Source organism: Cololabis saira, chromosome 10, assembly GCF_033807715.1.
Source record: "Cololabis saira isolate AMF1-May2022 chromosome 10, fColSai1.1, whole genome shotgun sequence".
Classification (NCBI taxonomy): Eukaryota; Metazoa; Chordata; class Actinopteri; order Beloniformes; family Belonidae; genus Cololabis; species Cololabis saira.
In genome coordinates this window covers 16,751,024-16,778,602 of record NC_084596.1, presented here as the reverse complement: position 1 = coordinate 16,778,602, position 27,579 = coordinate 16,751,024, and the positions used below count along the sequence as shown (strand labels likewise).

General features: G+C 40.9%; 1 protein-coding gene across 5 annotated transcripts in view; it reads right to left on the bottom strand.

The window, feature by feature from the left end:
• Positions 1 to 8,578: 8,578 nt before the first annotated feature.
• LOC133452489 (enolase-phosphatase E1-like) overlaps positions 8,579 to 27,579 on the bottom strand; it is a 31,003-nt gene continuing 12,002 nt past the window's right edge. Inside the window, exons 5-15 of one of the 5 annotated variants that reach the window (XM_061731834.1) lie at positions 27,082 to 27,258; positions 23,390 to 23,542; positions 22,292 to 22,370; positions 19,133 to 19,194; positions 18,922 to 19,006; positions 14,571 to 15,242; positions 14,294 to 14,462; positions 12,598 to 12,932; positions 12,432 to 12,502; positions 11,999 to 12,044; positions 8,579 to 10,528 (exon numbers count right to left, since the gene is read on the bottom strand). In XM_061731834.1, the coding sequence (XP_061587818.1) occupies positions 12,009 to 12,044; positions 12,432 to 12,502; positions 12,598 to 12,932; positions 14,294 to 14,462; positions 14,571 to 15,242; positions 18,922 to 19,006; positions 19,133 to 19,194; positions 22,292 to 22,370; positions 23,390 to 23,542; positions 27,082 to 27,258 (1,839 nt within the window). In that variant the 3' untranslated portion in view covers positions 8,579 to 10,528; positions 11,999 to 12,008. The remainder of the gene's footprint in view (positions 10,529 to 11,998; positions 12,045 to 12,431; positions 12,503 to 12,597; positions 12,933 to 14,293; positions 14,463 to 14,570; positions 15,243 to 18,921; positions 19,007 to 19,132; positions 19,195 to 22,291; positions 22,371 to 23,389; positions 23,543 to 27,081; positions 27,259 to 27,579) is intronic. The other 4 variants (XM_061731836.1, XM_061731837.1, XM_061731838.1 and 1 more) reach the window with 4 other exon arrangements.

The following is a 27,579-nucleotide window of genomic DNA, read 5'->3' as shown; positions in this document are numbered from 1 at the left end:
CGTTTAGTGTGTAGAGATTTTCAGCTTGTCTTGAAACTCTGCTCCCAAGGGATTTTTGTGATGTACAGATGGGGGCTAAAGTGAGACTTTTTGGGCTTGTAACACCATGCTGTGTTTTTTTTTTTTTTCTTCATTTTTTCAGCTCTTTTACAGACTTTCTGAATTTTATCCTTTTTAAACCAGGGGTGTCCATAGTCGGTCCTCGAGGGCCATTGTCCTGCATGTTAGATGTTTCTCTCCTTTTAACGCACCCTGACAGACAGGGCCGTGTCATTTACAGAGTTATGCAGACCTTGATGAGAAGCTGATGATGAGCATTAATTAGAATCAGGTGTGATAATGCAAGGCAACATTCATCCTTCTCTCTCTTTCTCTCTCCCCCCTCTCTCCCAGACTATTATTGACTTTTGAGACTGTCATTTGGGGTAACCCGGAGTCAGATATGGCTCGACTGTGTGTTTGCAGGGGGGGGGGGGGGCGGGGGTTAAAAAGCCAAGTGATTAATTGAATAAATAAAAAAATAAAAAAAAATTTAAAAAAAAGGGGAAGGTGCTTTTGTATTGTTGGAAATTTGTTATGTCTGACTTTGTTATTGAGCTTATAGCCTAGTTTAAAACTGCATGAACTTAACAAGCTCAGTTAGCTGGTGTTTGTGTGTGAGCATGCTCATACAGGTATGCTGATGCAGGTGTGCATTCAGATGCAGCATAAATGTTTTTGTTCTGTTTAAAAAAAAAGGGAAAGAAAAGAAAAAAAGAGTCTTTTTTTAAATTTTATTTTATAGTATAATAAGTGCCCTCTTATTTGTAATTTTTTTTTCTCACCCATTAGTAGGAAGCAATCTGAGTCTGCGGTAGATAGCTCAGCTATCCTGCCTCTCGTCTTTATGTGGTTGTGTGTGAGTCTTTATGTGTCTATGTGTGTATCTGTGTGTTTTGTTTGTCTGTCTGTCTGTCCAATGTGTTGCTCTTGCTCCTAACCCAACATCACTGACTACTTCCCTGTTGATCTACTTATGGAATTTGTTGTCCATGTCTGGCCTTGATTGTGACCACTCAGCCTCATCTGATGATGAGGTAGATGGGGAAACGTCCACACGTTGATTGTGATACTTTGGAACTGGAAACTTTCATTTACACGGATTATAAATAGCAAAGTATGGTGAATGAAATTGATCCTGATAATAACTTTTTTGCGAATATAAGCAATGATTGTAAGTATTATACAGATATGAAATTTATTAGAATGATTAATACTGAAAACAAAATTTCATTTATCCATTTTAACAGCAGAAGTCTGTATACAAATTATAGTTCCATTAAAGAATACTTAGAGCAATTTGATTCACCATTTAATGTAATTGCCATGTCTGCCTTGTCTGTTTGTTTTACACAAACAGACAACACAAGAAAGGAGGGGGTGTCGCACTCTATATTGACAAAAACTTTGACTGTAAAATCATAGAAAACATGTCACTGGCTGTGGATGAGGTATTCGAATGTGTAACAGTTGAAATTCAATTGAAAAAAAGAAAGAATATTATTATAAGCTGTATCTATAGGGCCCCGGGTTCAAATATTGATCTATTCAAAGAGTGGATGGAGAAAATGTTTTCTGTAATTAACCAAAAGGATTTGTTCATATGTAGGGATTTTAATATTGACCTTTTTAATGCTAAGAAGCATAAACCAACAGAGGAATTTGTTGATGTAATGTTTAGCATGTGTTTGTTCCCAAAAATCACCAGACCAACTAGAATAACGTCACACAGTGCTACCTTAACATCTTCACTAACATTTTGGATAACAATACTGTGAGTGGACTATTACTTAACGATACTAGTGCTCACCTTCCGGTTTTTGTAGTGTATGATATCAAGTATAGATGGGTAAAGAACCTAGACAGATGCAAATATATAAGAGTTAAAACAGATGAATCAATTAATGCCTTGAAAACTGACCTAATTACTCAAAACTGGGAATCAATATATCAAGAAAATGACTGTGATAAAGCTTATGACTTATTTCTTGAAACTTAAAAAAAATTATATGACAGTAATTGTCCGATTAAAAAATATGTCAAGAAACAAAAGTATGTAAATACATGGTTAACAAAAGGACTAATAAATGCTTGCAAAAAGAAAAATCTTCTATATAGACAATTCATCAAAGTTAGAACTAAAGATGCTGAAGCCAAATATAAAATATATAAAAATAAATGAATTAATATCATTATGAATTGTAAAAAGGATTACTATACGTCATTACTTGAAAGTAATAAAAGCAATATCAAGGGTTTATGGAAGGTGCTCAATACAATTATTAGAAACGGATCAAAGGAGGAGAACTATCCGGATTATTTTATTGATAAAGACAAGACCATTAGGAACATGGACGATGTGGTGGATGGTTTTAATAAATTCTTCATTGGGATTGGACCCGAGTTGGCACAAAAGATTACCGAAAGGGTTCCAATGGATAATGAAAAACTCGACTACCTAATAGATCGAAATCCAGGTTCAATGTTCCTTAATCCTGTTGATGAAAATGAAATTATGGAAATCATTAGGAGCTGTAGGAATAAAACATCAACAGATCTTCATGGGATCGACATGGCAATATTGAAGAAGGTCATAGATGGAATTTTAAAACCTTTCACGCACATCTCCAATCTGTCCTTCCAGTCAGGAAAATTCCCAAATTCAATGAAAACTGCGAAAGTAATACCATTGTTTAAATCTGGGGATAGCCATCTATTTACAAACTACAGACCAGTCTCCCTATTGCCGCAATTCTCCAAGTTACTGGAGAAGCTATTTGCTGCCAGATTAAATAGCTTTGTAGAGAAGCATAATTTGTTATCGGATAGTCAGTATGGGTTCAGAAAAAACAGATCTACTTCACATGCACTTATTGATTTAATAGAAGAAATAACCACGCATTTAGACAAAGGGAGGTTCACCATTGGAGTTTTTATTGATTTGAAAAAGGCTTTTGACACCATAGATCATGATATTTTGTTAAAAAAGATGGAGAGATATGGCACTAGGGGGACGGTTTTGAACTGGCTGAGAAGCTATTTAGGTAACAGGAAACAGTCTGTCCAAATCGGAAATCATGTTTCCTCAGAAAGAAATATCACTTGTGGTGTGCCTCAAGGGTCAATATTGGGGCCTTTACTCTTTATTTTGTATATAAATGACATCTGTAAAGTTTCAAAAATTATGAAATTTGTACTTTTCGCCGATGATACCAACATGATTTGTTCTGGTGAGGGCTTGCAGCAGCTTTTACAAGAAATCACGCAGGAAATGAATAAATTGAAAAACTGGTTTGATTATAACAAATTGTCACTTAATTTAGAAAAAACAAAACTCATCTTATTTGGCAGACGTAAAGTTGACATTCCAGTTCAAATAATAATAGATAATATAAATATCGAAAGAGTGGATCATGTTACATTTCTTGGCGTGATAATTGATAAAAAAATAGCTGGAAAACTCACATTGGCTATGTATGTTCCAAGATTGCAAAGAGTGTGGGTGTTATGAGGCGATGTAGGTTCATACTTAACCAACAGTCTTTACTTATTTTATATTATTCTTTTGTTTTGCCATATTTGAGTTACTGTGTGGAAGTCTGGGGTAATGCATATAAAACCAACCTGTTGCCTCTTTACATATTGCAAAAAAGAGCCATATGAACAGTTTTCAATGTCAGGTTCAATGATCATACTAATTTACTTTTTCTTAAGGCCTCTGCGTTAAAAATTTTTTGATTTGGTAAAATTGAAAACTGCACTAATTATGTATAAAGCTAAAAACTATCTTCTTCCAAGTTTAATTCAACAAATTATTTCATGACAGGGAAGGTTGTAAAAGGTATGACTTAAGAGGAAAACTTAAATTGCAACAACAAAGTGTAAGTTCAACTCTTAAAAGTATGTGTGTTTCTGTTGGAGGGGTTATTCTGTGGAACAGCCTTGAAGATGAAATTAAACTTAGTCAAAGTGTCGGTCAATTTAAAAGCAAGTACAGAAAAGCAGTCTTTGAAATGTATAAAAGGGAAGGGGAGATAAACTGATGTAAAGAAATGAAATGATTGAGGGGAAGAGGGGCTTAAGGGAGTAACTTTGTGTTGTGGCTTTGTTATGTGTGTGTTGGCAGGGGATGGAAATTAATAAGCTTTGCTTCTGCCATCCCCTTTTCAAACAGTGTTTGTTTTGTTTTGTTATAGTGTCTGTTGTTGGTATTGCTGTTTGTTCTGTTCAATGGTGTCCTGTAACTTTCTGTTATTGTTTTGTAGTACGAGAGTTGTGGTTTTGTTGGTTTGAAATAAATAAAATGATGGATTGATTGATTGAACATCTAAAACATGCAGCTTTGGACAGCCCTGTTTTAAACTGAATGTTCCCCAAAGCATGATCATTCGTCCCCCGTGCTTAAGAGCTGGGGAGGTTTTCCTTATTTGAAATGCTGCATCCCTTTTTCTCCAAGCCGAGCTTTGTTTATTATGTTTCCCCGTCACCAGTCCTCAGGACTTGCATCAGGCCTGTCTGGAAGACAAAATGCACATAAGAGGTTGTCTTCTGATGCCTCTTCGTGAAGTTTTTTACAGTTTGGTAAATGTTTGCATCTCTAACTTATGTTAGAAGTTTTTCACTCTGATCCTTCAGAGCGCATCTTGATCTCCACCTCTCCTACCACGTCTTAATTACAGACGATAAAAGGGCTTCTTAAAAATCTTCTTGATGCCTTCTCCTCTGTGGCCACCAATTATTTTTTTAGTTTCCACACCGTGAAGTATCTCCGTGGTGGAGGCAGGGCTCCTGCTGGTTGAAACAAGGTTTGACGCAGCAGAGTATTTATAAAGCTTAACATTTGCATCACCTGGCTTTTCCTAATTAGCTTGTTAGGGCTGAAGTTTGCCCACATTCATTAACGCCTGAGACCTTGGTAAAAGTTAGGAAAGGTCAGATCTCCGGAGGTGGCAAAACTTTTGCATTATTCTCCTTTCTTCCTTATAAAACATGAATGGCAGAATAATCTTACTTAAAGAGAGATACCACCACTTGGGAAATTAACTGTTGTCTCATAGTTATTTTACTTGAGATACATTAACTGGTCACAACTCGTAAACAGACTTTTTTGGAAGTTTACTTCATCACGTAGGCTCAATGTAAAAATCAACTTTCCATGGTTTTGCTTTGAGGACATTTAGTAGATTATTTTAAAATAAGAGTGGGTTTCCCTTCGGTATCATTCTCTCTGTGCTTTGCAGGTAAACAACTTGGTGAAACATCTGTCGACAAGATGATGCTGCTGCTTCCTATTAAGGTGAGAAGTGCAGATGATTCTTTATTTGTGATCCAGCTCGTTAACTTCACACATACATGCTGCTTCTTATAAATGCTGGGCCAGTACTCGTAACATTTCAGGTCCAAATTGACAGAGGCCTGAGAGATCGGTTGCTTCTGCATCTGGATAGACTGCTTTGACTGACAGGTGTCTCTTGCTTCAGAGCAGCTCGACTAATTTTGACAAGATCTCGGTGTGTGCAGCATCACAAAGCGCTGCGGCGTGAAATGAGCTTTAATCGCCCCCTGTTATTGCAGCTCTGACGTTGGCTGCTTTGCACCGGAGGACACAGTCTGTTGACGAGCAGGATTGTTGATGTTGCTGAGCCTGAACATCTGTGTTGGCTGCTTGCAGATGCATCGTTACTATGGAGATTGAATAAGTATTAATTGCTTTGGTGCATGCTTGACCTCCTCTGCTTCGTCTCTAGTTAAATAAAACGTGCAGAAAACAGAGGTGTTAAATAAATGGAGATGTTTCCTCAGTCTTTATACAGATGTTTCAATGAACTTTAGATGTAGTTGGTAAGTATGTCCTTTTCGAGCCTTGTGGTCCATAGAGCCGGTGTTTATCTCCGGTTTCTGTAGCGAAAACGAACAGGTGGTAACCACCCCCAGGATAGGACGCTAGTCTATCGCTGGATACTTCCCCTAGCAAAGCTGGGTAATTCATACACCTGGTTGTGAGGAAAGCCCAGAGTAAAAGCATCTTTACCAAGGATGCACAAAGTGACGCCAGTGCCAGGGTTCGAACCCAGGACCTTCGGATCATGAGCCCGAAGCCCCAAACACTAGGCCCCTCCGCTCCCTGATGTAGTTTCAGATAAGTGTAAGAGTTACGAGCTCTGTCTGCTTAAAATGTTATTTTTTTGAAATCTGAGAAAACTCAGAACTGGACAACCCCACCGTGTGAGGTCACTAGTGTTGTTTTTGGGAGCCTGTTTCAATTTTAGTTTTAGTCTAGTCTTTAGGTCAAGCTATCAATTAATTTTAATTAGTTTTAGTCAACGTTCATTCTCCTTAATTCGGTCAAGTTTCAGTCGACTAAAAGTCTGAGCATTTTAATCTTATTTTAGTCAGAATTGTCCAGGACCATTTTAGTCAAAGATTGTATTTAGCCAAACCTATTTTACAATTCAAACAAGGTTATATTATTATATTATTGTTACCTTATAGACTCAAGAATACATTCATTCCAGATACAGAAGACTCTAATTTGAGTTCACAACATATTTATTTTTCCGCATTTCTCCCCATCTTTTTCTTTTTCGACGACACATTGGGTTTTCTTTTCCACGTCTATGTAGGAAAGTGTATCCAAAGATGTCTCTTCTTCTTCTCCAGCCCCAGAGAAGATCCCCGCGTGGCCGGCCATCGGCCCCTTTCTCTATTTAACTTTGTTTTTAACTGACGTGAACTAGAGCTCTGCGTTAACGGCATCAGCCTCTAACCTGCAGCTGCATCTTCTGGATCTGATTCCCCGCTGCAGCGACTGGGATTGAGGACGTGACGTCACCCAGCAGAACTAAACCAGAGGAAACTACTAAAACATGGAGATTAAGGATCTTTGGTAGAACATTTTGTCTCGCTTTGGTCTATGAAAATGAAGACACATTTTAGCAGTTTTTTATTTTGTAATCTACATTTTAGTCTCCTATTTATTCATCTACGATATTGCATTATATATTTAATTACCGTTATCGTCACATGACCAGCATTTTCATTGCGTCTCGTCTCGTTTTCCTCAGGTGATAAAGGTCAGTTGACGATGATATTTAGTCATAATTTTCGTTGACGAAAGCAACCTTATCCAGAAATTCTTAAGTGATTTTGAAGTCTCTTTTTTTTATTTGAAAGCACGTTAAGCAGTTTAATGTTGCAAATGGGCGTAACGATCACACTTGGAAAACATCTGGAACACGCCCACCTTAGTTTGCTAACCAGAAGTTAGTAATTTTAGCTATGGTGGGTTTGCTTATGCCAATTCATATTTCTTCAGAATCATTCTGAAAATCTGCCGACTCTCCCCCATTTAACCTTTTACTCAGCAGCCTGTTGCCCTCTAACCACGTGTGTCCTCTGTACAGGGGGCTCTGCTATAGAAACGACGATGCCGGAGCTGAAGCGAGTTAATCCTCCCATGGACCCCTGACACCTGCACAAGTACCTGACCAGCATGAGCTCTGTAATGTCCTTCAGCTCCTCCTGGAGCTGCTGCTTTGGCCTCAATTCAGGTAAGAAAAAAAAAAATGCCATCAGGCTCCTTCTTAAATTCAGATAATGTGTTTTTCTGTGCAAATTGTTGCTCTCTCAGCAACTTACTGCAGAAAATAGCAGCAGATCGGCTGCAATTTGCAGAAAAACCTGTCAGAAGGCGTACAGTACGCTTGTGCTTTACTGTGCAAGGTTCATTATGGAAGCACATTTGATTACCTGCCGATTACAGTTTCCTGCTTTCACCGCAGGATGTGCTCCCACAAATGACAAAGAAATGGCTTTCTAAATGTTGTTTTAGTTCTGATTCGAGCTGGAGCTGTAAAGCACCCCCCCTCCCCCTCTCTGTGGCAGCAGATTCCTTTTTTTCTTCCTGTAATCACACATAATCACATTTCCACACGGAAAAATCACTCACACAGATAATTTCTCTTTTGCCTCAGAGAGGAAAATGAATGTTAAATTAAACAGATTTGCACTTTAATGGATCTTGGCGTTCTGTACAGAACACACAGGCCTTTCAGTGTTTTTTTTTTTTTTCCAGTGACTCAAATCTGCATGTAATCTAAATCTAAAGCGCAAGCAGGGACGACCCGATGTGCACGTGAGCAGGAACTTAACGACCCAGGACACAGAAAACAGATGTCTAAGACCTGGCGTACACAAATGTGGACATCACACTTTTATTGTCCATCTCTTAGGAGGTTAATGAAAAGTTCCTGGAGATTTTTTTTCTATTTATAAAGTTGAGATGATGCAATATAAGTTATAAATCCTGCTGGACATGTGTCCATTTTTACTCCTGAGAAACTTTGCTTCTTCAACATACTAGTTTTGAGTTTGTTTTTTTTTTTAACCCAATCATGATACAGTTCAAAAAGAGGTTTATGCAGAAGCCCCCATCGTTCCTGCTTTAACAACTGTTACCAACTATCAAACTGTCTGCATGTCAACTTGCTCTGAACCTGTAAAAAAAAAAAACTGGAGTCAGTTTTGAAAATATTCTTTTAATGGAAGAAAGAGGAACAGTTCAGACGTTCAGAAATTAGACGAGACAGGAAAAAAAACTCCCAAAACCATTTTTAGCAACAATAGTCTTTACAGTTTGCATAACAGTTAACCTGCAGTGGTCCCCAACTCTGAGGTCATGTGACACTTTTGATTCGGGTCAAAAGCTGTCAATCAGAGGATCTGTTGGAACATCCTGGACAGTTTTAATGACGAAGGAGTAAACGGTGAAAACATTGTCTCCTGTAACATTTATGGATCAATGCAGTAATCAGACTCTGCTTGCTGCTTTACCTAGAAATAAAACATTCACCAAAGACTGGAGACGCAAAGTAAACGGACCCTGCAAGGCACAGTTCCCCTTACTGAGAGTTTGTCTTTTTGGGTAAATTTATGCTAATGTCAGTTTAGGAGCCATTTATTCAGTTAATACTTCATATTTCAGTAAGTGTAGTAACAGCCTTAATAATTAATAACTAAATGTGTCTACTCTATTTTTGGAAATGTGTAGCTAATGTACTAGCAGCTAACGGCAAATGTGAAGAACCAAAATGATGTGAATCCAGGTTTAAACAATGACCTCCTTCCTGCAGGTGCAGGAGAGAGATGATGCAACTGGTGAGTAAAAACGCTTTAAACTCTTCCGTGCAAATGGTTGGATTTAAGGCAATATTTAATATTTGTATCTGTGCAGTTGTGATATCCTGTTGATCCCCATGGGGATCAATTAAGTAATATTAATTCATATAGGCCCAAAAGTTAAGTAAATAATTCAGCTAAATTTAGAAAACGCCTGCAACATGCTGATCTGCAAATGTACGGCTGGGGACGAGAGGTTTATTTCTCCGTCCTTAAAGGAACAGGAGTTTAAACTATCGACTAAACTTTGATTCAGGATCAAAACAAAGTTAAAATACTGCAGGTTTAATTACTTCAGACTGTCACAGTAAGAAAAGAAAACACCACAATCTCTAATCTGAAACATTTCCTGTGTCTGACTGTCGCTAAACGTGTTGAAGTCGAAGGCCATTTCTGAAACTGCGTAATGGCACAGACGATCCTGTATGTAACAGTCAAAGGAAACCCGTCATGAGACTTCAGGATGGGGAGTGTAGACTGGTCAGAAATATTCTGTAAGAGCATCACGAGCTACCGGTAATCAATACATATTTGTAGTATCGTACGCAGTTTCAAAAACATCCAGAGTCGTTCCACCGACAGGACTTCATCAGGATGCATAGTTAATAAAATTAGCGGTGAACAGAAAACAGACAACTTCACAGCTTGGAAAGTCACAGTAAACATCAGGAAGACTACGTCCCTAAACTACCTCGAAGTGAAACGGAAGAAAAAAAGGTTACGAGTAAATTCAACAACGTGTAAATATCAACACTGACCTGAAAGCTCAAACTCTGTTTGCTCCCTTAAAGCTCATTTCTATCAATCTTCTTACCCTGCTTTAACTTCTGTGCTTCATTTTATCACAAGAAGCTGGAAATCTTTGGCTTTCTGAGATTTTTTTTTTTTTTTTTTTTAGATTAAAATCATAATTGTAGTTTAGTCCTTAAATCCGCTCTACAAAGCAATACCACTTCTGACCACGTGGGGGCAGCATACCGCCCAATAGTTCATGTGGTATTGCTATGAAGAGTGGCTTTAATTTGCATATTTGTTAGAGTAATACTCAAAAGAATATCTTGAAGGGGTGGAGCATCAAAATGGAAAACTGAACAACATGTCACCACAAAAATGAGCTGGTTTAGCAACACTGAATCAGTTTGGACAAGCGGCCGCTGCGCTGTGTCATATTCACAGTTTTAAAACAAAGACAGTAAATGAGTGAAACACTGACGATCGCCCAGAAATCCTCTTGTTCCAGAATAATGGAAAAAAGGCACTGACTTTCTCTTGGGCTTTCAGATTCGGGATGTGATCATCCTCAGCTTGACATCTGGGAAGAAGAGAAAACCTCAAGTTAACCACCGCTACAGTCTGATCATCTAAGTGTGAACTATGACTCGTGCACGTCATGTGTGAGTTAAATGTTAATTGTAGAAACCATTTATGAAAAAACAAAAACTTGACGACAGATGAGCTGTGAACAGTCTCTGCAGAGTCTGGACGAGCAGGAAAGTTGCTTCATTCCAGCATCTTCACAATAACGCATCTTTGGTGGAATGCAACATAGGCAAGTAAGAGGTTTCTAAACTTACTCAGCTACTTAACGTTGAATTAGAAAGCATAATTATATTGTTACCCTGCGTGCACACTGAAAGCGTCACGGGCGTCATAGGCAGCCGGCTGCCATTTACTGTCTATGAAAATGCGCGTCGAGGAGCGGCGGGACCAGCGCGGGCGGCCGGAGCAGCGCCTCAATTTGAAGTTGAAAACTGAACTTCATGCAAACTGAACTTCATGCAAATGAGCAACGCCAAGGCAGCGTCCAATCACAGACCGGGATTCCCGAAGCGAGAAGCCTCAATGCAGATTGAACTTTCATATACTCACAAACGTACACTCATTCACATGCGTACAGGAGCAGAGCTGTGCACTAACAAACTTATTTTATCAGGAATTAATATATTTCATCCAACAAAATTACATTTTTGCTGATTTGACTGCCGTTTTTACCTGAACTGCTCATGTGAAACACGTATCTGATGTTGAGGAGCTGGATGGTCCGAACTATTTTATTTGCTACATTGATCCAACGAAAAATAATTAAAAACCGTGCTTATTAAATCACAAAACACAGGTTAAACATCATGACCAAATCCGCTCCGACCCTGTGTCAGTGATCAGCGCAGACAGACTGCAGCTTCTGAATTATGGTTACGCGTTAAATCAACGGCGTAGCCGACGGCGTAGGGTCGCAGTACGGTGTGCGTCGCCGCGTACCCTACGCCGTCGGTTCTGCGTTGGTGTGACGCGGAACCATAGATCAGTCTTCGCTGATTTATGGTTCACCAGGAGCAAGGGCTCGCTGAGGGTTGATGTTGATCCGCGGACCAAACTTGTTAAGGAGCATCAAACTCACTCTTAACTACGCGGAAATAACACTAAAATATAAAGAAGGCGTCCCAAAGTGTGATTTATGGTGAAATAGAAAACTGAAGATGTGTACGCTATATGTGTAGGCTGTTCCCACTGTTCCCTCCAGTGCAGCGCAGCTTTAGCCCCGTTAGACTTACCTCTAACCTAACACTGGCGTCCATTGAAGTCTGGTGTTAGTAATGTTACGCAGCGTGAAACCTGCCTAAACGATGACCTCATTGTGATTGGCCGACAGACTCGCGTGTGTGTGTTATTGTGAAGATGCTCTTTGATTTACATGTATGACATTCAGATTCAAAGCGTCACAAGTTTGCAGATTGTGCAAAAAACGTCTACTATTTTTTTATATTTTTAAATTGCAGCTTACCTGGATGAAATCAATTAATCTTCTTTTTGGAAGACTTCTTCTTTTTCTGGAAATATAGGTAGATGTTATTGTAGTTAGTAATTTGAAAAAATGCCAAGCTTTACATATGTTTAAATAACATAAATCAAAACACTTAAACCCTCCCAAAAACGTACAACAGTTTCTGATAAAAGCAGAGAACGTGATCAAAAAGCTGTTTTTTGTGCTGCTCGTTCATAATTACACGAGTGACAATACTTGCGACATTCAACAGTGAAAAGTCTGTAACGTTGCTCAAAAGCCTCTGAACAGTCAAAGTAGCAGTGAGCCTGAAATTAAATCAACCACATCACTTAGAAAGCCTCTGCTGTCGTGTACTCGATTACTCTAACTGCAGCTACAACTCAGAGCCGTGCAGGAATCAAACATCGAAGTGTATTCAGGTGTTTCTTACAACAACCACTGGAGCGTGTTCCTCTGCAGCAGGGTCCGTCTCTTCCAGCGTGTCCTTTAATCTGTTTTTCTCTGTCGACAAACAGTTATAAAACCTGAGCGTCAAATACAAAAAGTTCTGCGACAGTCGAGACGAGCTGAACGAGATTATCGTTAAAGGAACTCACTCGTTTTCTTGGCTGGTAGAAGTTGGTTCACAATGACGGGAGCTGCATTCTCCTCCATCGCTTCGTCTTTAACCGCTTTCTTTTTCTTCTTCTTCTTTTTCTCTGAAGGCGTGGACGAGTCGGCCTCGGGAAGCGCGGCGCTCAGGTTGATCACCCCGCTGCTCTTCTTGGTCTTGGGAGGCTGGTTTTCCTTTGACGAGTTCTCTTCCTGCTCCGAGTTCTTCTTCTTCTTCTTCCGTTTTGGTGTTTCATCTTCTGCTAAGCCGTCAGCTGGAGGTCTTTTGTTGGGCTTCGGTCGCAGCTTCTCCTCCGTTCCATCCTGGATTTGTTTTTGTCTGGAAAAAATACATTTCAATCAGCTTCAAACAATTTAAAGCGTCTTTGCATAAAAAAGTGGTGAAATTAATTTATACATACTTTAAGTTGTTTTTCTTTAATTCTTTTGGTTATTTTCATTTTCTATCAATAGTTTTCAATTTTTATTTGTTTGGAAAACTATATCAAAAACAACGCGTCTATCTGATACAGCAGCCGTCTTAAATCACACAACGTTGTGAAACATAAACCAGAGGTTGTTCAACAGAAATGAGTCACGTTGGCTCGAGTTCATTTTAAAAAAGGTCTGCCAGGTCACATTACTCCTCCATCTGATGGAAAAAATTCCAAATAAACCGTTTTAGCGTCTAAAAGAAACAAAAAGAGCAACTCAATGTGGAGCCATCGCACTGGGATCTGAATCTCTAAAATCAGATTCTGGTCTTAGTCTGTTTATTTCAGTTCTTTTACTAAAGAATATATGAAGGAAAAGCTGCAACTTTGCTCAATCCAGGTTTGTGCTTCATCATCTGAGCTCAGTGAGATGGAGAGAGAGTTTTAAACCGTTCATTATTGTACGTCTAATTGTGTACAGGTACTCGGCGTGATGTTGCTGCAGGTGGAAGTCAACGTCTAAAGGCTGAATTAGGGTTTTGCGTTAAATCAACGCAGAGCCTACGCCATAGGATACGCGGCTAGGCGGGAGTCTCTCCGTAGCCCACGCCGTAGCCTGACGTGCAGCTCCCAAAAAATGTAACTACACGTAGAGGCGACGCAGACCGAGAGGGCTGTGATTGGTTTGCTTGGTAGCAACGCATTTCCGGTTCGTGAAGCAGTAGTGAACTTTCAGCGCTCTTTTGTGTCTTTTGTGTGTGTGATTTTAAATTTTTTTTGGGTTGTTTTGTTTTTTTGCACAGTAGTTGTCCTTATCTCTTTGATTCACTGTGACCGGAAAAGCCGGAAGCTAAACAAAGTATCAACTAGAGCTCGCGGGAGGTACTGCACCGCGGCGAAATGGAGTGACGGAGAAGTCTGAAGGGTTCACGACGTCGTCACGGCAACAGCGTAGGCTCTGCGTTGGTTTAATAAATCAGGCTTAACCGGGGCTCTTTCAATGTAATCCTCTGTTAGTTTCAGCCTTATAAAGGTTACAAAACTAGAATCAGTTGATTTATTATTACCTCTTATCAACTAAACAGTTGATTATTTCTGTCCTGTCGGGCTTTACATTGACAAATGAATATTCCCATCTAAGATTTGTAAAGAAGGACCTGTTGACCCCAGCGATGTTTATCATATCAATCTATTTTGGTTTCAGCTCTGTCGTTTAAGGAAAGTAAAAAGTTATAAAAAAAAAGGAGGGAAACAAAACTGTACTGACTTTTTTTTCTTTTTTGGCTCCTCCGGTGCCTGGAGGTTATTTTTCTTCGTCTTCCTCATGAGTCCGTCTTTCCTTTTGAGTCTAAACCTCTTTTTGCAGCTGAGTTTCTTCCTGAGACGGTTCTTCTTTTTGGCCGAGAGGAGAAGAGAGGATTCACCATCTACAGCTGCTGGTACACAAAACATACATCATCCCTTCATTCATGATACATCAGACAACAAAAGGAGCTACATGAAACCAAATCCTGACTTTTTGGATGTTTTGTTGTGAAACTCACCGGCCGGGTCCTCTGCTGTCGCCGCTGCGTCTTTGTCGCCCTCTGCTGGCGACTTCTCAGACTGCAATTTTTCCTTTTTCCTCCTTTTCCTCTTCTTCTTTTTCTCCTCCATCACCTCTTCCACTCCTCCCGTCTCAGTCTTCTCCTCCTCCTCCTCAACCACATCTTTAACCTTCTTCTTTTTATTTTTAATTTTAGTTTCTGGTGGCGTGGCTGGAGTTTCGTCCGCCTTCTCTTCCTCCTCGTCTCTCTCCCTTTTCCTTTTCTTAGCCTTCTTCTTCTTCTCTGGCGTAGCTACCTGAGACACCTCTTCCTCCACCACCTCTTGTGCTTCCTCCTCCTCTTTCTTCTGACCATCTTCTTCCTCTGCCACTATCACCTCATCGTGTCTCTTTCTGTCTCTCTTTTTCTTTTTGGCAGACTTGGCGGAGGGAGGAGCGTCACTGAGAGCGTCTTCAGTGGAGGCATCAGCTCCGGGCGTTTCTGTGGTCAGCGTTTCCTCTGTGGGCGTCTCGGCATCCTTTTTGTTCTTCTTTTTCTTTTTCTTGGGAGTTCTGGAGTCTCCGGAGGACTCGGCGGGCTCGTCGGGAGGCGGCTGGCGGCTTTGCTGCTCGGCTGCTTCGCCGTCGTCGGCCTGGATGTTGGTGATGATGTCCGGCTCTTCCTCTCTCTCTGCAACACATACATGGTGGAGGATTTCAGATCGTGGCTACACGCAGTGGAGTTGTTGACTCAAACAAACTCTTGGAGCATCTCTGTTCAATCATCTCATTAAAAGAGTTGTTTTCAATACTTTCATGATCTCAAAAGGGTCTGAAGGACGAGTAACCGCTGCCCAGAGGAGGCTGCTCTGAGACAATTTCAACTAGGCCTGTGTTGAAAAGATCGATTCTCCGATTTTAAATCCATTCTCATCTTAATTCCTAAAAATCGATTCATATGTCTAAAGATTGATTTTTTTTTTTAAAAAAAGGTTGTTTTTTTTCATCATTACATTAAAACTTTTGTTTTTTTGTTTATGCCCAAAAAAGGAATATTTTGTTGGACACGAGAATAACTGGTGCCATGTTTTTGCCTTTAAATATGTTTAAAGGTATGAAAACATTAAAGTTTTCAGTTATAATTGCATAAATTGTCTATATTTCTTTGCTTTATATACCGTCTTGGGGTTACATTTGCATAAATCATAAATGGGGAAAAAATAAAAGCGATTTCATCCGTCTCTGTTTGCTGCCCTGGATCTGTTTGGTAATTCTGACCCACACGATGTTTCTTAAAGCAGTTCTATCAACATTCTGGGAGCTGATTGGTCCTTACAGCATCATTAGCTGCAATACTTGCTGTTGAATTTCAATATAATACTAGTAGTAATATGTTGCATAACTACAGTCATATAATTCATGCAACAGCTGAAAAAACAGTTTTATTAACAGTAACCCAAATCAATATCGGATCGAATCAAAGTGTGATAATCGATTCTGAATCTTAAGAATCGGAATCGATTCTTGATATTTTAACCGATCCCCAGCCCTAATTTCAACCCATGAAAAGCTGAGAGAATAAAGACCACAGCTGAAGCGTCGGCTCTGGGTCGGCAGCGAGGTGCTGCCCGGCGTTCATGCTGCAGGTCTTTAATTATTGTTGTTCACATTTAGTTTATACCAGACTTGGTTGTAAACAGGCTTGTTTGGATGTGACGTCAAACACAGTACGTCAGGTGTACGGATGTAAACACTACTTTCTTGAGATTCAGGGCAGGGGAAGTGGACAAATTATGAAGAAAAGAACCCTGAAGGAAAAAAGAGGTTCAATATCTGCACAGACGTGTGTGGATGAGCAGCCAGAGCTAAGAGAGGACGACTGTGGCATGACCCGCTTTACTGGAGCAGATCTCATCCAGAAACATCACATCAGCGCAGCAAGTGAAACCTTTATCACTGAACAATGACGCCAAAGACTGAAGTCACTTTGGAAAACATCTGATACGTATTTAGATTTTATCACATATGAAACAAACCCAGGTCTGATGGGAATAAGAGCTCAAATAAAGAGCTTCCTGTTCACCGGCACGCTGTGATTAAGGAACAAGATCACTGGCTCAAGCAGCTGAAGTGAGTTTCCTCAGCAGGACCCCGGACCCTTACTGGACCCTCACACATGAGAGTTGATGGAAATTTAATAGTGGAAGTTGACAGATGGATCTAAACGGTAAATGGTTTCCACTTGCTATGGAGTGGTGGTGGAGAAAGTAATTAGTTAGTGAGACTAGTTAGCTGAGACTCCTGAAGACGGACGATGAAGAGCAGTCGATCTGCAGAAAGATGGAGCGAGACGGAGAGGAAATGTTTGAGCATCCATCAGCGCACAGTTAAACTATAAATGGAGACGGTTTAGGACCGTGGCTGCTCTCCCAGGAGAAACCTCTCGGCCAGGACGGCTCCAAAGACACGACGTGAAATCTTAAATGAGGTGAAGAAGAACTGGCGAGGAACAGTAAGACTAGGACTGGAAAACCTTTCTGTTCACGAGTTTATGCAACAGGCCTGGGCGATAAACCCAACATTTACCGTTACCGACATTCACTGCGATGACTGACGTCAATTTTTTCCTGTTAGTAAATTTGGTGTTTTGATTAAAAAAAGAAAAACGTATTTTAGTCTGTTTTGACTGTGTGCTGATAGGCTACTTTCATTCCCCTTAAAGACGGTGTCTGTAATCACGTGACTCCACCCATCCAGTCTGAACGAGAAAGGAAACCCAAGAAAATGGATGATGGTTCAAAGGAAGAAACGGCTGAATTAGCAGGGCTGCCTAGTGTGAGACTCGCATATTTCAATAGGTTCACACGCTCTCACGCCACACACGGCATTTCTCATGCTGAGAAATTAACTTCAGCACACAGTAACTCCAACAGTCCATCTTACAAACGAGTCACGGCACGATGCTGCTCTGAGCTCTCAGCTCAGAGCAGCTGTCTGGGGTTACCGACCAGTCAGACGACCTGGAAATAGATGATTATTGTTGCTGGCTAAGAGTTATTGTACATTTAACATTATTGAGGTAAAACTGCCCAATTAATCGCTAGGGGTGTAACGATACACTAATCTCACGATACGGTACGATACACGATATTGAGGTCACGATAACGATACGATATTATAGCAGTATTTTTTTAACAACCTTGAATGAGGAACATATGACTGGAAAAAATTGTTTTTTATTTGAAAGACACAAAATACAAAACAATGCTGTGCGTTTGCCCTATTGTTACAGTTTGTAATGCTTTATAACTGTTTAAGTTTTAAAGAGAAAGCCAGGCCAACCATTTTCCACAAACTGAACTAAAAGTAAATGTCAAGTTTGCATTATGCATCTTCAGTTTCATTCAAGTACAAATATTTAGCCACAAACTGAATAGTTTCTCTCATGTATGATCTGACTTTTTTCTTTTCCAGAAACTAAAATTAAATAAATAAATAAATGTAAATAAATACATACAATTTTACATCATAAAACAGATTGATTCATGCTCACCTTATAAGTGTAAGAGGAGATTTATTTTTGTTAAGGTTATTTTGGTAATTCAGGGTTCAATGTTTTATAAATATATTCTTTATATTCTGTAAATCAGGGACTAAAATTACACTAGTCAGTTTATCTGTAGTTGTTAATATGTTTTAGATTGGGCGGAGTGATACAGCACTAGGTGCTGTGTTGATGTTCTAAAATCCTACACTGTTGAGGGACATTAAAGTACACGCAAACTCACGCAGAAGTTGTCCCATGTTTATCCTACTAAAAAGGTTTAATTTAATAAGGTAAGGCTTAACTCTACACCAGACTTAAAAGTTCAGAGCTCAAAACCCCCAAGAGTCCTGTGGTCGGGACCGCAAAATGGTACTAGTTTCTTCTGAGCGGAGTAAGATTTTGGTCTGTGGGTCGAGGCGCGGTCGTCACGCGTGGTCGGATGCGCGTTTCTAGTCAACACAATAGATTAATATTAATAACCCAATATCGCGATACACTTTGTCACCTCCACGACACGTTTCGTGACGTTTTTGTATCACAAAATTTCGTGGCACGATATATTGTTACACCCCTATTAATCGCCCAGCCCTACTACGCATCACAAAGCGGCAGGTCCACGGTCCACCGTGAAGAAGGTCTCCACACTTCCACCTTCACCCCAGAAAGATGCTGTGACACGACTCGGAGAGAGTTGGGAGAAACTCCACCCACGAGGTGGAGCTCAAAGACGATGACAGTTTACCCTCGATGAAAGAGCACAACGCTCCGTTTTAAGGCTTGTGCGTCTAAAGTTCCCGTGGGACTGAAACATGACTGTGGTTACCGGTTTGAGGGACAGGGGGGTCACCAGTCTGATCCTGGGAGGAGGTCGACATCTCCGTCTCCACTTTGTCGCCGCCTTCAGTCTTCTGAGTAACGAGAGAGATGGAGACTTGAACGACCAGGACACACACCCGGTAAAAAGTCTGTTAGCAAAGACTTCATGGCTGCTCATAACGTCCGTCTGCTGAAAACCTTTTGAAGTTTTGAGTCACCTCAGAGCTCACCTCTTTGTCTTCGTTCTTCTCCTCATCTTCTGGATTCTCAGAATCAGTGTCTGAAAAAAAAGTAAAACAAACATAAGCATCTTGGGTGAAAACGACCAGTCCACCGCTACAGTTGCCGTGGTTACTAGCTAGGGGTGTAACGATACACTAATCTCACGATATGGTACGATACACGATATTGAGGTCACGATAACGATATTATAGCAGTATTTTTTTAACAACCTTGAATGAGGAACATATGACTGGAAAAAATGGTATTATTTGAAAGACACAAAATACAAAGCAATGCTGTGCGTTTGCCCTATTGTTACAGTTTGTAATGCTTTATAACTGTTTTAGTTTTAAAGAGAAAGCCAGGCCAACCATTTTCCACAAACTGAACTAAAAGTAAATGTCAGGTTTGCATTATGCATCTTCAGTTTCATACAAGTACAAATATTTAGCCACAAACTGAATAGTTTCTCTCATGTATGATTTGACTTTTTTCTTTTCCAGAAATTTAACTAAAATTAAATAAATAAAAGTAAATAAATACATACAATTTTATATCATAAAAAAGATTGATTCATGCTCACCTTATAAATGTAAGAGGAGATTTATTTTTGTTAAGGTTATTTTGGTAATTCAGGGTTCATTATTTTATAAATATATTCTTTATATTCTGATGTAAATCATGGACTATAATTACACTAGTCAGTTTATCTGTAGTGCTTAGTCTGTTTTAGATTGGGCGGAGTGATACGGCACTAGGTTCTGTGTTGTTCTAAAATCCTACACTGTTGAGCGGACATTAAAGTACACTGGAACTCAGCAGAAGTTGTCCCCGTGTTTATCCTACTCACGACCCCAAAAAGGTTTAATTTAATAATGTAAGGCTTAACTCTACACCAGACGTACATAAGTAAAAGTTCAGAGCTCAAAACCCCCCAAGAGTCCCGTGATCGGGACCAAAACGGTACTAGTTTCTTCTGAGCGGAGTAAGATTTTGGTCCGCGGGTCGAGGCGTCATCACGCGGTCGGATGCGCGTTACTAGTCAACACAATAGATTAATATTAATAACCCAATATTGCGATACAGTTTGTCACCTCCACGACACGTATTGTGACGTTTTTGTATTGCGAAATTTCGTGGCACGATATATTGTTACACCCCTATTACTAGCCCACATCAGGGAAGATTTCTGAAGGACGAGCTGAAGCACAGCAGAGAGGGAGGGGGAGTAATCTGAGTTTTGTTCAAATATAAAGACTCAAAAACAAGTCTTTTATAATCTGTTGTCATGAAAGAACTTTGATTTTTTTGTTTTATTTAAAGCACTATGATGCTTTCATCTAAATGTTTATATCAACATCATCAAACCGATGTAACTGAGTCTTTATAACATCATGGCTTATAAAAAAATAAAATAAAAAAGTACTATTAACTGTTATACTCGTGTCATGACCGAGGAGCTGGCTGCAGTTTTTATTTTGAGTCTGCTCATGAATCCGTCCATCTCATTTCACACTTGTCCTCGCAGCTTCAGAGCTCTTATTTTTATTTTTTCCCCCAAAACTGAAAACACGCAAGACTTTTCATGGCAGACACTTTGGCGTGTCGCAGCAGGAAGAGCAGCTGCAGCGACATTCCAGCAGGTCCGGCAGTCGTTAGTCACGTCGGTGTTTGACACCTCGCAATATCTGCCAACGTGTTTAACCAGTGATGAATCGCTTCTACAAATCTTGGTAAATGATGAATCTGTTTTACAGATAGTTTCTCTTTGACTAAATCTAAATAAAGAAAGTAAACAAATGCTGGGAAACGTCACCAACCGCTCCGAGGAGCTGCTCAGGTGAACGGAGCCTTTTCTTCAGGTTTTGGCAACAAGTCTTGAAACTTCGATCCAAATGCCACAAGGCAGTAAAAAAAAGTTTTTATTTCTGTTCCCTTTTATTCCAATAAAGTTAAATGATTAAAAACACCGTGCACTTAAGCAGCTGGAGACAAACTGCTGCCAGAAAAAAAGAAGGGGTGTATTCTTCTTTTTCCAGAAGAATAAAAATATTTCTGGTGTAAAAACAAAATGTAGAAATGAAACTGAGCCTTGTGAGAAAACAATTCACTTATGTTTCCCTCCTGAAGCTGCTTTTAAAGATTGGTAGACAGATTAAGGTTCACTGACTCCAAATAATGGACCATAAAGAACAAAAAAGAAAATGAAAAGTCCATGTTGACGAGCTGAGCTTCGACACCTGAAGCTCAGAGAGCTGCTTCATCACGCACAGCGTCACACAAGTTCACACAGCTACAAAGTTCAAAACTAAAAAGGTATTTAACCTATAAAAAGTATATTTTTTTTAAGCCCAACTAAAAGAAAAAATAATAATCCATACATTTTTGCTTTATATCTATTCTTCAATATGTTGGTGTTGAAAGCTTTAAGTATAAATAAATAAATAATATAAATAAGTATAAATAGGAGCTTCACCCAGAAAATAAATGTACCCGAGCCTGCAGTTCCTCCAGTGACCACAAGGGACTCAGATCCTCATCCAGAGCTCAGTTTTCAAACCCCCTCTTCTAAAAACCATGCGACCTCCCTGAATATTAGAATTACTGCCCTGCGTGTTTAAGACGGTTTCTGTTTTCTACATGTATCTGAACCTCAGTGGTGCCGATTCATCTGAATCAGGAGTGTTGGAGAAGAGAAACATCTAAAACATGCAGGACAGAGGCCATCTAGGATCTGGATCGGTTAATACAGATTTAAATTCATGTTTAATCAATTAAAACTTTAAATATCTAATACTGAAAGCTGTTACTTGAAGTTTTGCTGAAATGTGAAACGTTTGGATGATGTTTCCCCTTTTGTGGACACTGAAATACAATGAAAATAGGTTTCATTTTTAACTAAATGTAAACCGAATGGTACCGCACTTTTTAAAAATCTAGTTGCATGTTCATATAATTTAAATTAAAGGAAACACATCTGGACTCATGAATCTTCTCCATCACACCGAGTCAGCTCGGACGGGTTTTTGTCCCCGTGAAACCTCTGAGACCGGAACTCGGGATTCTCATCAGCCCAGCGAGAAAGAGGCAGAAAATACGCCGAGCATCACAGGTAAAGAGCGACCAGTTACTAAACGTCCATTGGCCAGTCGTACCTGCGGAGGGCGGAGCTCGGCTCTCATTGGTCTCCTCAGCTGTCATTTCTGAGCCGATGGGCTCGGCGTGGCTGGACTTCTGCAGGAGGAATCAATAATTCAACATCCCTCATCATTACTGAACTACAGCATGCTAACACGACACTTAAAGGGGACCTATTATAGCATTTAATCCCTATTTTAAACAGGCCTTGAATGTCTTAAAAACAAGCTTTTGATTGTTTTTGCTAAATAAATTAGAAATTCAGCCTCTGAGCCATGTCTTTATCTTCCCAGTCTCTAACCTCATTATCTATGCGGGATTCTGAGTGGGCGGGGCTATGATAATGAGGCACTGTGCTGATCGGCTGCCTGAATGACGCGATACAACGCTACGGAAAAACGGCGGAAGCTCCGGCTGGCGGAATAACACCGTGTCATAACTGCATGCGATGCGAGCGACCGTCAGCGACAAAATCAATTCCATTGCTTTATTTTCTATTGGACTGTCCTAACTGGCCGCAGCGACGCAGCGACGCAGCGCTGCGCAGCACGACGCCACGCGCCGTTTTGAGCTGAACATTTGTCGGACGCCCTGCTTCTATTTTCTTCCTGCCGCTCGCGTTGAAAGCCGGTTGAAAGTGCTGTAGGAAACAGTCATGGATGAGGAAAGGCTGATCCAGTTAGTTGAAATGAGAAGTTATCTCTATGATACCTCCTCATTTCACTACAAAAACCTCAATAAAGTGGCAGCTGCTGGAGGGAGATGGACAGAGAGCGTCCGATGTCACGCAGTGCGACGCGATAGACGCTCGCATGCAGTTACGACGCGATATTCGGACGCTCGCATGCAGTTACACGGTTTTATAGTTGTGGGCGTGGTTTGCATTTTGGTTACGTAATGAAAATCAGCAGAATCTGATTGGCTCGTAGAAGCCACATCACACTGGACGGCTCATCCGGGCGGCTGTTCAGACACTGCAGAATTTGGTTACTTTCCTCCTTCTCTGAGTTGGCAGGCTGAGGGGAGACCACTTTATATATAGTTAAATAAAGAAAAAAACGTGTTTTTCATAATAGGTCCCCTTTAAGCATCAACAAATGACATCAGTTTCGTACCTCTGCAGCCATTTCTTCCTCGTCCTCCGAGGACTCGGCTCCCCCGGCCTCCACGGGGGGAACAGCCGAGGCCTTCGTCTGCTCGTCGTCCGTCTCCTCTGATGCAGGAGCTTCACCTCCGGCCTCCGAGGTGTTTAAGTCCCCTCGAGGCTCCTGAACAACGCAGAGAAAACCGATTATTTAGTGATGCGTGGATTTACTTCATCTCCCCCAGGGGAATATCCGCATAAATAAACTTTTATGAAGAGTTTGGATCCAGTTTTCATAACTTTATTGGACCCAAATGATGTGGAAACATGATTTCATTGCTGAGGTCAGAGTTCTGGTCTTTTCTGAAAAAACATTACTTTTTTATGTTATTAATGTAAACTATCAACATTCAGTGCTTCAGCTTAGAAATGACTCGGTTTCTGAACCTTTCACGTTCAGAAACCGAACATGTTTTGTCCACCGTCTTTGAAACAAGACCACGACACAGCGAGCACAGCTAAATGTTTTACATGGAGCTGACGCCACCTTTGTTGTTACTTATATTTTCTTATTTATTTTGGTGGCAGATTTGTCTGCAGCCGCTCAGCACTTCATAAAGACACTTATCCTGGGCTTCAAGTCCAACTGGGACTTTCCAAGAGACAATGTAACAAAAGAAAAATACATAAATACATTTCTAGCCCCAAAATATCGTCTCCATCTCTTCAGCAAATTCTTACCAATATTGGTCAATAAAGGGGGGGGGCAATGTCTTTATGTCTATTTATTCATTTAGTTCTATACAGGGTGATGAGGACCGAGCAGAGCGCCAGAGGTTGGGGGGGGGGGGGCATGCAAACGCCACACGGAAAGACTCCTGCGAGGCCCGGGAGTCCAACCAGAAACCTTCTTGCTGCGATGCATCAGTCCCAACCACTAAGCCCTGTTTCTTTATTTTAATGTCATTGTAAGGGGGTACAGAGTCAGAGAGGTTTGCACGCGGGACCCAACGCGGAAGGTTTGAATTTTGCTGCGGGCGGGAGCGGGCGGATAAAAAAATAAATAAAACACTGCGGGATCGGGATGTAGTCTAGCGACCAGATGGAAATCAATGACGTGGAAAAGAACCTCAAACAAGGTCTTTACAAAACAAAGACAAAGCAAGGCCAGTCAGATATTTGGAGAAACTGCGTTTAGTGTCTGTGGAGCATCTTTGAAGAGAGACGCAGGGATTGGGACCGCAGTCGGTCAGCAGCATTCTCTTCCTCCACAGCAATGTAATGGCCAATCGATTCATTTGTTAAATTAAAGTAATTCGTTTCATTCATAAACATTGTTTATTTTATGTTATTTATTAGTGTTATTTGAGTCACTCACAACCTACTCTCGTTGCTATAACCTCAATCACATAATTGATGCGTGCACAAAAGGAGAGTTTTGCGGGAGCGGGCGGGAGTGGAACACACACGTTGCGGGTGTGGGCGCGGGCGGTAATGGTCAGAAATGCAGCGGGAGCGGGATGAAGAAAACAGTCCCACGCAGGGCTTTAGTATGCACCAAATATGACCCAACAGGCAGGTTAAATGTCTAACGTCTTTGGCCTGTAGTAGATTATTGTCTAATGCAGGAGTCGGCAACCCGCGGTTGCCCTAGTGGCTCCTGGAGCTTTTTCAAAAATGTTTGACCTTTTTTTCCCCCCTTTTTTTCCTTTTTCTAATTTATGCTTCTTTCTTTCTTTTCTTCCCTCTTCTTTTTTTCCTTCTTTTTTCCTTTCCTTTTTAATCTCAAAATTTTGACTTTTTTCACGACATTTCGACTTTTTTTTTCGACATTTCAACTTTTTTCTCGAGATTGTACTTCAACATTAATCTCGACATTTAGACTTTTTTCACTGAGTTTTGACTATTTCCTCGACATTTAGACTTTTTTCTCAACATTTCAACTTTTTTACTTTTTTCTCGACATTTCCACTTTTTTCTCGACATTTCCACTTTTTTCTCGACAAATTTCCACTTTTTTCTCGACATTTCAACTTTTTTCTCAGAGTGCATAATGAAAACAAATCTCCCCCCAGTTCTACCTAATTCAGAAACATGCAGCATGTGTTGCCTTCATTCTAAAGCTGATACAAGACTTCATTTTTTGCGGCTCCAGAGATATTCGTTTTTTGTGTTTTTGGTCCAATATGGCTCTTTCTACATGTTGGGTTGCAGACCCCTGGTCTAATGGATTTCTTTGTCTCAGTCTGATGTTGACGTGTGGATAAATGCTGTTGCTGCCTGGCGGTTTAAACTCAGTCATATGCAAAAGGCCTGTGAACTTGAGAGGGGACTTGTGGGGGGATACAGTGAGGCCTCAGCAGAACCAGAACTAGAGAAGAGAGAGAAAGGCGGCTCCGTGCGTTGTTTCCTGGAAGTTAAACAACAGAAACAACGCACCTCGGCCAGTCGCAGTCATCCGCAAAATAAGTAGCAGATGTGCAGCGAGCGAGGCGAGAGAACGGCGGTCTGTGTGGCTTTGTTTGTTCGGGCCGTGGTTCCGTCCCCCTCCGGGGCGGGGAGGGGGGCGCACACTGAAGGTGATTGTGAAACATTCAAATGTGGGAAAAAACCATCCAGGAAAGTTAGCAGCGTTCGATGTGTGCTGGCTGATAAAAGCAGAGCCAACAAGCGTCTCACCTCTGCAGAGCTGTCAAGTTTTGGATTTAAAAATACGGGAAATTTTCCACCGCTGTCCCACCAGCTCGACCGATGTCCAGTATCTTACATTTTAAGACAGATTTACGAGAAATCCAAAATAACTACCACTTACACACTACTATTATGTGCTCAGAATCTGATAGTTCTGCCTTAGTTGACACTGAGATGCTGTGGATATTCATATGTATGTAATTCCTATAGTAGAGCCTCAATGAAAATACAAAGGGGAATTAAAGAACATTTATTTATTTGGAATATTTTCAGTTTATATCCATGTGGCAGGGTGCAGGATTGGGGCGTGGTCTGCAGGGGAGTGGCGCACAGGTGACGCGGCTGGAGCAGCTGATGGTGCACAGGTATGCCTAATCATGCTCTGTGTATTTCCGTCCTGGAGACGAGAGAGGGATGACACAGAGCTGACTGCTGATTCACGTCTGGGTGAAAATAAAGTTGCACAATTTTCCCACGAAAACCTGTGTCCTCTTTTTCCTGTCTGGTTACCCCGGTGGCACGAGTTGGCTACAATACACATTGACTGTCTTCAAGTTAAACATTTACATTTTCTTTTAATTTGTCATTTTCACTAATGTGGCTCTCTGCCCCGTCCTGCTCCTCTTTAGCAAAGTAAATTCGTTATCCCATTTTTACAGATATTAACACAAAGTTTTCGCTTTTTTGGCAGAAATGTCTTCTCTGTTGTTCCGAGTTTGCCCCCGTTGTTGCCACTAACCTCGGGAGAACTGCCACGCAGGCTACAGTAGGAGGCAGTTCTCGCGAGGCTAGTGACAATTCAGTTTGCAGTGTAAAAATTATTATATTATAAAACAGGATATTTACGGGGAAATACTAATACGGGAGGACGGCGGGAAAGAGGGGTAGAATACGGTAGTTTCCCGGCCAAAACGGGAGACTTGACAGGTATGCCTCTGCGGATGTGGGATGATATCCTCTCAAGAAAGATGCCAGTGAAAATTATAAACTCCAGAAGAAACTGGGCCAATACTTGCGCCGGGAGTCACCAACCTGCTCCGTCTCCTCAGCGCCGTCTTCCTGCGGCGGGTCCTCGGCTCCATCAGGCTGCGCGGCGTCGGCGAAGCCAGAGTCTCCCTGAGAGGCTTCAGGCTTTTCTGAGGAGTCTGGGGCGTCTGAGCTGCAGCTTTTCTCCCCGTTTGACGCCTCAGACGCTGCTTCAGACGCTGGCTGCAGGATGAACACAGGAAGAATCTCCCATCGGTGCAAGAAAACAAGAACAGATGCATGCCAGCAGAACCAAGGAGGCCTGCTGGGTTTGGGACGCCAGTTTCAAGATAATATCGGCTTATTTTACAGTTGGAAATGCTGCATTTATGGCACTTTATATAAACCGGCAACTGTGGCTCTTTCCTGAGGTGGTCAAGCAGCAAAATACCGTTTATGAGGTCTCAGGAAATAAGAGAGGGACGATGTGCCACTCGTGTGTTTTTCACAGAAGACAGATTTAACTTGACACAGCTGAAGATAAAAAGGAAGTTGATGCCTGAT